General features: G+C 36.5%; 1 protein-coding gene across 3 annotated transcripts in view; it reads right to left on the bottom strand.

The window, feature by feature from the left end:
* Positions 1-3,307: 3,307 nt before the first annotated feature.
* Positions 3,308-9,013, bottom strand: part of ANO5 (anoctamin 5) — an 89,955-nt gene continuing 84,249 nt past the window's right edge. For all 3 annotated transcript variants that reach the window (XM_043580821.1, XM_043580822.1, XM_043580823.1), the window contains exons 21-22: positions 8,379-8,484; positions 3,308-5,433 (exon numbers count right to left, since the gene is read on the bottom strand). In XM_043580821.1, coding sequence (XP_043436756.1) covers positions 5,212-5,433; positions 8,379-8,484 — 328 coding nt within the window. In that variant the 3' untranslated portion in view covers positions 3,308-5,211. The remainder of the gene's footprint in view (positions 5,434-8,378; positions 8,485-9,013) is intronic.

Raw genomic sequence — 9,013 nt, 5'->3', positions numbered from 1 at the left:
TGTGCTGACAGTGCTGAGCCTGCTTCGGATTCTCTTTCTCTCCACCTCTCTGCCCCTCCCCCACTCCCCTGGTGCTCTCTCTCCCTCTCAGAACTAAACTTAAAAAAAAAAAAAAAAAAAGAATTGGGGCACCTGGGTGGCTCAGTGGGTTAAGTGTCCAACTCTTGATCTTGACTCAAGTCATGATCTCACAGTTCATGAGTTCAAGCCCTGCATCAGGCTCTGTGCTGATGGCTGGAAGCCTGCTTGGGATTCTCTCCTTCTCCCTGCCCCTCCCCTGCTTGTGCATGCTTTTTCACTCTCTCTCAAAATACATAAATAAACTTAAAAAAAAAAACCCACAAGAAGTATTTAGTGTACTCACAAAATGTGAGCCGCACAGTACTTTTGGTTCCATGTAATTAGAATTATCTTCTAAAATCAACTTTGATAAATTTTTGGATCCATAGTTATGTGAAAATTTCTTATTTTAATGTCCTTGTATTTGGTCAGATCTTGTAAGAGTTTAGAATGTCCCTGAAAAAAGACTCCTATTCTTAGTTATTGAATACAACATTTTATGAAGGCAAATTGGCTCTATTCTTTAATCACATTGTTCAAATGATCAATAGTTTCATTAATTTTGTAAAATTTTGTTTATATGGTAGTTTTGGTTAAGCTGGAGCTGTATTTCCCAGAAATTTTCTTTTTTCCTTATAGGGTGTCAGGTTCTATTTGCAAAAGAGGCAAACATAAGTGAAGCAGCAGCTAAGTCTCTGTGGAGGTCTTTGCAGCCAGATATATGAAGGACACACAGACGGGGCTCCAGTTGGGCTTGTCCTCTGTTCCACTTCATTTCCAGATCTTCCTGACCAGCGGTGAAACTTGGTTGCAAACTCACAGAAGTAGCTATACAGAAGCAATGGCCTTCTATAGACTTCTTCATGAGTCTTCCTGCCTAGTCTCATTTCCGCCCTTGAATAGCCATATGTGCTCCAGTTTTCCACCTATGGCAGTGTTTCAGGAGAGGTGAATAGTGCCTTTCTCTGACCCTTCAGCCCTTCCAGACCACGACTTCCCAGTTTCTTCCAATTTCAAAGGCCTATTTTCTATAACACACCCTTTATTCTACAATATTCATAGTTGTGCTGTCCTGATTAAACCCTGAAAATCTGTTTATTCTTTCAACCTCGAATGTGTCTTTCACATACAGAATGTGATGTATTCATCTCAATCTCTGGCCAGCATGCACTTTTGTTTTCTTGAATATGTTAGTAAAAGCAAATATCTCTCTCTCACTCTCTTTCTTTTTTTTAAATTAAATAGAAACTATAAGTCTAGGGCTCTTAGGGTATAAGATTTCAGTTAACTCTGCACACTGCAGAATTAGGACAGTTCTACACATTTGGAAATCCTGAGTTCACATGCCCTGACATACTTCCCTCATGGGTTGAAATGATAAGTTTGAGAGTTAGTATGAAAACGCTTCAGGCTAGGAATTTGGCATTCTTAGGAAATTCTCAATTCTTATACCCACCAAAACATTACTTGGGAGATTTCACCTTTATCACCTCCCAAAGGAGAAAAAAAAATAAAGAGACAAAACAAAAAAAGTACCACCTTCTCCAAATTTTCTGGACCATAACAGCCTCTTAGTTTAAGGAATTTGCATCTCTAAATGTGACAAACACGGAATTTTGTGAAGTAATCACTTTACATGTAATGGATCTTAAGGTTTCTAAACAAAAACAAGACTTAAAAATCTCTTAGGGTACTCAAAGTCAGAGGAATCATATCAATGTTTTACTGGAAGAATAAATTGAGTTCATGTCAAAGTATTTATTCACTGCATGAGTTTGAATCTCTTGATATTGATGTACAGGTTACTTAAGAGCAACTTTCCCTGTATACCTCCATTCCCACCTCCTCAGGGGAGGGAAAACAACAGATAAAAGAAAAGAAAAAGGAGTACTCATTTGCTTGGTTAACACCATGGCACAGAATCACTCACAGGAAAGATATGCTAGTCAAATATGGGGGTGGGGGAGTTGAAGCTGGAATCTCATATACTTTGAACTATGCTATTCTTTTTAATATTCTTATGAATTTTTGCTATTCTTTTTAATATTCCCATGAATTTTTACATAATGCTGGAATAGCTGACATACCTGAATTATCATACATAAAGCAGAAGAGTAAAAATCTGTCCAAAAAATGAATAACATAATAGTTATAGTCAATGACGGTGGCAGACTTCAAAGTCTAGTCAATGGTACTCTGGCAATGCTCTGTTCCCTATTAACATTCTTTGATAACATAATAACTATTGCTAATTAAAAACAAATATTATAGAGAGGTTCTTTCAAAACAAACAGACTCCCCTGTTGAATGAGTGATACAAACTCCTCACCCTCAACTGGAGTCCATCAACAGAGATCCAGGGCTACCCATAGCAGCTGATGCTACACAGGCACTTTGGAATCCAAGTTTTACTCTTGACACCTAGTAGTTTTCAGCTTGAAACTTCTTTGGCTTTTCTCTCATCCTCACTGAGATGGCTTAAGAGAGACATTCCTCTCACTACCCACAGCTGCACCATGCTGCCTCGCTGCGCCTCTCCCCATGGAAGCACGCACAGCTTCATAAGGAGAGAACACTATTTTATCTCCTTCTTCCTCTGTCCCTCCTCTTCATTATCATCTTCTTTGCATCTTCTCCTTGATAAGCTGCTTAATGGCTTAGCTGAGAGAAGAATGTTAAAGCCAAGAGAAATCATGAGATGCAACAAAGATAAGACAGCAGCCCATTTAATTAAGATACTCCCTTCTTGATGGATTCCTCTAAAATAAATGTTTTGAGGTGGATTTTGCTTCTTGTGTGCAAAGAAAAACTGATGAAGGCAAGGATTAGAGATGACATTTGAAAAGAGTTATGTAATTTTTTTGGCTTTTGCACTTAAAATTATTTCAAATAAAATCTCAAGTGTTTCCTGGAACATTTCTGGAAAAAAAGAAAGTTTGGGTTTGACTGGATGATAAAAACATCAGCCATGCTGATAAATCTCAACCTACTCTTGGTAGTCTCTAAATTCAGCCCCCCATTAAAAACACAATGATTCTACCAATCATTGGAACTATTCACTTGTCTTCAAATGATTTCCTCTCTTGCTAGTTTCTCCATACATTCTAGAAACCTGACACTTGAGTTGATTTTGTTTTAAGATTGCAGTGTACAGATAATTTTACAAGTTTGATTTGTCTTTATTTAACACTCTAGATCTATAAATACTGTTAAGCCATACAAACTAAAACTTTATCCAAGAAACCAATTTCCACACTCTTCCTTATTTTTATTAGCACCTGGAAGAAAGCAATATGTATGAGCTGTGCACAAGGGACAACACTGTAGTAACAAAGAGTTTGATTTCACAAGCCAAAGATACTGCATCTGGGGCTTATTTCGTAGTAACATTGACTGGTGTTCTCAAGCAAAAAATAGGTCTCCTCTTCATATGAAATCCTTTTTTCAATAATGAGATCATTTTAAATTACACAAAAATGTTTTTTATAAAATATACCCAGTGGATGCCAAATCATTACTGCCAATATTGGGGTAACTGTCTCATGGTTTTATAAAACTCATAATCCTCATTTCTAAATGCTTAGTACTGAACACCAGTTAATACCACCTGCCATATACTTAATATTGGCAATTCTACAAAAATGTATTAGGATCAAATAATGAAATACTACCTAAAAAAATCTTGTGATAAAGTTTCTCCTTTTGTATACAATTTAAAAAAACACCATTTTTTTGGAATTGAAGTGTAATTTGAAGCTACGGGCGCAAATAGTATATAACTGAACTGTATCTCTCACTCTATAATGTTAAAAATATGGATGAAGTATTTTTAAGAGAAAGAAGAACAGGTGTACATGTGCCATAGGCCTACATATGAGAGAAATCATTCAATTAATTTTTTCTCACTTAGCTATCAAATCCATCACCCCCTTCTTCCTTGGTTGATCTTTTGGTGTTAAACTCCGTGAATAATGTTAAATTGACACTTTCTCTAAAAGAAGCTAACATTTGAGACGTTACATCACATCAGATGAACAGCACAACCACTTCTTGTGTGTCAAAGGCATAGGGACAAGGCACTGAGCACTCTATGGAGCAATGAATGCATCAATAGAAAACAGTGTAAACCCATTAAAAGACTTGAGATCGCTTTAAACAGAGAGATCAAATTGCATAAGCAACTTGTACCTAACTTATACAAAGAGCTAATGCTCAAACAGGTTTCATGATGCAAAATACACATTGTAGAAGAAAAATGATTTTTAAAAATTCAACGATTTTTTATAGATTAAGCTCAACAAATTAATCAATATTCATTGTCTTGTGTTTGTTAACTGGTAAGAAGACACATTTACTTCTCTACAATATCTTTCATTTACTTGAAGAACTGAAGCAACCTAACAACTTAATGCTGTTTTCCAGATAACAATCCACACTTGAAATTGCCGTTACCAAAATGTCGTCTTTAAAGAACTGAGATGTTAGACTTTTGTTGAAACCCAAATGTCCAGTCTCTTGAAAAATCAATTCTGCATTGACCTGGAAGGGCTATCTGGGATTCTGATGGAAGTTTACCTTATTCAGGATGATTTCAAGAACAAATCCCTGCCATGATATTTACTCAACGCATTTAATAAGTGAGTTTTCTTAAGTCGTTTAATTTGCGGGTTTCATTCACAGGGTCGAAGATGGCAGGATATAGATGGCTCGGTAGGCCTCTTCACTTCTTTTCTCCATGTCCCAACATTTTTCTTGATGGGAAGAAGTTATACAACAACCCAATAGGAGACCATGAAAATGTGCAGATGCAATGGAACATGATGGGATAGCCCAAGTCCAGTGTTTAATTCTAAACTGCAACATCCCATGATTTTCCACTATTCTGATTTGATATGCACTCTTAACAATCATTTCTAGAACTCCAGAAAACAATATCTGCAGAGGGCTCAGTCAATGAAGTAGACAAGTGGTATTCTTCCAACCTCATAAAGTTGGCCTCTGTAAAAGGGTACAGAAAACTCTCAGTTAAAAAAGAAGAAGGAAGAGGAGGAGGCAGGGTGAAACTGACATGTGGCTTTTGGCCTCTGGCCTGAAAACCCACGGAAAATTGTGAAGCCTAACAGGCAACCAGTGGCTTGTTCATTATGTTGATTAGACTGTTGATTTAGCCAGTTGTGTTTTGTTTTCCTGAATCAGGACTTCTTTGGCAAGTTCACTTGAATTAGCTCTCAAGTTCTCTTTTAATTTGTTAAGCTCAAAGTCATGGAGAATCTTGATAGTCATTAACTTTTCTCTCTTGATTCTCTCCAGAACATCTTTTGGAACATCAGGAATCATCCAGGCCAACAAAAATTTAACTAAAAACACAACGTGCTGGAGGAAAAATAAAAGAAAATCAAGGACATTAGAATTGTCAAATGTTCAGCAGGAAGTTCTTACAAACCACTTTAATCATTCAATAAACTGTGCTCAACACAGAAGTATGAGGAAAAGGCAAAAGATACGGTCGTTGTCCCAGAACTTTCCCAGAAAGACAAACCTTAAGCAAATGAATATATACTAAAATGTGTAATTATAGACATTTAAGTTGATCATGGTTATTGAATATACTTTTTTCTATGCTCACTCCTGAAAACCCAATACATATTTGTAAAGGAATTTTGAGAAATGGTGTAACTCACAAAGACAAAAAAAAAAAAAAAAAAAAAAAAAGGAGGAAACAGTAGGAACAGATTCCAGAGATGGAAGAAAGCTGGCGCTTAAACTTGCAATTGGTGATATGGTGATGGTAAAAACCAAGAAGACAAAAGCCAACTTTATTTTAGATCTTCAATAAATATCAGGAAAGATGGTCTTATGGACTTGGAAAGCATGCATGTGGGTGGAGTTGAAAACAAGAGGATTAGCCAAAATTTGGTATAAGGAGGAGCAGGTGAATTTTCAGGACCTCTCTCCCACCTTCACCCAGGTACTACTTCTCTCCAACCTCACCCTGGCAGCAGTTGAGTAATTTGCTTTCTATAGAAATCAAAACAGAAAGCTGTGAACTCAGGAGCACCAGAGACACCAGAGAATGGAGAAGTGGCAGCATTCTGAAAACAGGGCAACTAAGTGAAATTCAGTGAATCCTAAGATCCCTAGTCTTCTGTCTTGCTCAGCTCTCAGAATACAGGTAGCCATAAAATAGCTCAACAGAAAAGAGTTCAGAGGATTTTTCTTTGGGGAGGGTAACCAGTCTGTGAAATTAGAATGGTAGATATCAAAATTTTGTAGGCTTCAAATGAAAAGGTCCCCCTCCCTAACTCGTCACCCTATATAGTGAAACCCACCAAGTAACATTCTTCTTGTATGCACACAAAGCTTATAATCAGCTTTCATTTATTCACTCTTAAGTATGAGCAGGTTGGCAAGAATCACCCATTATGTAAGAAAGTCTCTAATGTAAAAGAAAAAGTTTGAAACAGACAAATGGGAACTAAGAGGCAACAGAAATAATGAAGGAACAAAAGAACAGAACAAAAAGACAAAAAATAGGAGACCAACTACTTATAGGAGAGAAATAATAAGAATTTCAAAACAGAAAGCATAACACCTGAGTAACAGAAGTTCCAGAAAGACAGAACAGAGAAAAGAAAGAAAGAATAAAAAATAATAATAATACATACAAGCAAATTTTCTCACCCTGAAGGGTAAGTATGTTTTCAGATTTATAGAGTCCAGCAAAGTGTCCAAAAAAATGAATACTGTCCAATAACAAGAAGCTGTCTTGTAATGTTTCATAGAAGAGGACTAGTGGGAGAATCCTTAAAGCTTATTGATTTAATAAAAGATCAGAAACAAAGACTGGGGAATTGGAATGCTGACATTGAAACTGACAGAAAATGGTGCAATGTCTCCAAAAATGTCAAGAATACCTGGGGTGCCTGGGTGGCTCAGTTGGTTAAGCAGCCACCTCTTGGTTTTGGCTCAGTCTGAGATAGAGCCCCACGTCAGGCTTCATGTTGTGAGAGCACAGCCTGCTTGGGATTCTCTCTCTCCCTCTTTCTCTGCACCTCCCATACGTGCGTGCTCTCTCTTTCTCTTTCTCAAATAATAAATAAATTTTTTAAAAAGTGTCAGGAATACCTAAATAAAGTTGGTTGAAAATTTTTCAGGGAAATAACTTTCAGTCTTGAATTCTATACCACTTAGTCATCTGTGTGGAAAGAAAAGAAATTTTCAATATTCAAGGTCTCAAAAATTGACCACCCATAATTTTCCTCAGAAAATTACTGAAAAATGTACTTCACCTAAATAAGCTAGTAAACCAAGAATGGGAGAAACATAGACTGCAGATAATGTAGCATATAGCATTCAATACAAGAGAAGGTGAAAAGAAGTCCCAGGATGATGGTGAGTCAGAGCTCACCAGATTAAAAACTGGTCATCAGAGCTGGATGATTAAAAACATTAATAAGAATAATAAATAAACAAAACTCAACAATGAAAAAAAATCCTGGTGCAAATGACCAGACTGAATAGTGAGCTAAACTGATGATGTAAAATATGGGAATAAAACAGTGATAAAGTCATAAAGAACTGAGAGAAAGAGAGAAAAACATGGGGAGGGATACACATAAGACTGCTCTCTTTTTTGTCATGTAGAATCTGTGTCTGCTTGCATTAGACTTGTGTATTATTAGATTTCACAGCAGAGTGAAAAAGTGCCTCACCTTTATTTCTCTCCCTTATTGGCCTTCATATCTTATGATGTAGAACACTCAATATATAATTTACCCAAATCCCCCCTCTGTATTTGTTCTCTTTGAATGCATGCCTTATATCCATAACAAGAATGGATAATCCACAAAGGGGGAAACATAATACAGTGGACAGAGCAGATGCTTGGCAGTGATATAGCTGGCAATGAAACTCAGCTCCAATATTAGCTGATTATCTTTAAAACCACTGCTAATTCTGCTGAGTCTCAGATTTATTTCTCAAGAGTCACTAATAAAGTCTAACTTACAGGGTTATTATTATAGTGTCTGGAATCACTATATAATAGATACTCAGTAACATCAATGAGTTCTCTGTCCTTTTATCGACCTTGAAAGAAGAGGCCACATTTTTTCTTTTATGTCACCTTGATATCTTCAACAATAGTAGGTGAATAATAGGGCAACCCATTGTACTGAAAATATCCCTAAGTTGCTTTTTAGGACAACAAATACTTCCTTCAAAATAATTTCCTGAGATAATTTTTTGCTGAGCAGACACCTTTAGAAACCTGAAGGCAGAAGACAGACTAGCTGGAATGCAAGTTAAGAAAGGCTTACTTCCATAACAATGATGAAAGTCATCTTGGCAGCAAGGACGTGCCAGTACTGCATATTATGAAAATATTTCTGGTCATGATCAGGTGGATATCTGTAATCCCTGTACCTGAAAAACAGAAGTAAATGCCAAAAAAATTAGGTATGATTTCCAATAGAGACCTAGCATAAATTCTTACTATTTCTCTTAAGAGACATTCTTAATCGACTACAAAAGTCAAGTCATAGGAAGATAACTCCTGTTATGAAATGTTTCTTTTTAGCACAGATAAAAATCATGGCCACATGTTACTTGTATCTAGTTTGGTATAGCAGAAGACACAAGTGAAGCTTCTCACCTGACTTTCAAAGTCAAATTTCTCAAAAGAGTTACCAAAATGATGCTGTCTCTGTTCCCCCTCTTCCTGCTCTTTAATGCAGTTCTATGCACCACTTCCCTGAAATGCATTGTCTCCTATCCTTAAACTGAAGAAACACGCTAATCCTCATCTTTTTTGATCTTTAGACGGTAGGACTTGACATTGTTGACCATTTCTATTTTTTGAAACTCTATTTTCTTTTGGCTTATTTGACACTGCATTGTTTTTGTTTTTCTTACTATTCTTCTGGACTTTTTTAGTGCTCAACCTTGGGGCTCA

This window comes from Prionailurus bengalensis, chromosome D1 (assembly GCF_016509475.1).
Source record: "Prionailurus bengalensis isolate Pbe53 chromosome D1, Fcat_Pben_1.1_paternal_pri, whole genome shotgun sequence".
Lineage (NCBI taxonomy): Eukaryota > Metazoa > Chordata > Mammalia > Carnivora > Felidae > Prionailurus > Prionailurus bengalensis.
The sequence above is the reverse complement of the archived record's forward strand: the minus strand, read 5'-3'. Positions and strand labels throughout refer to the sequence as shown.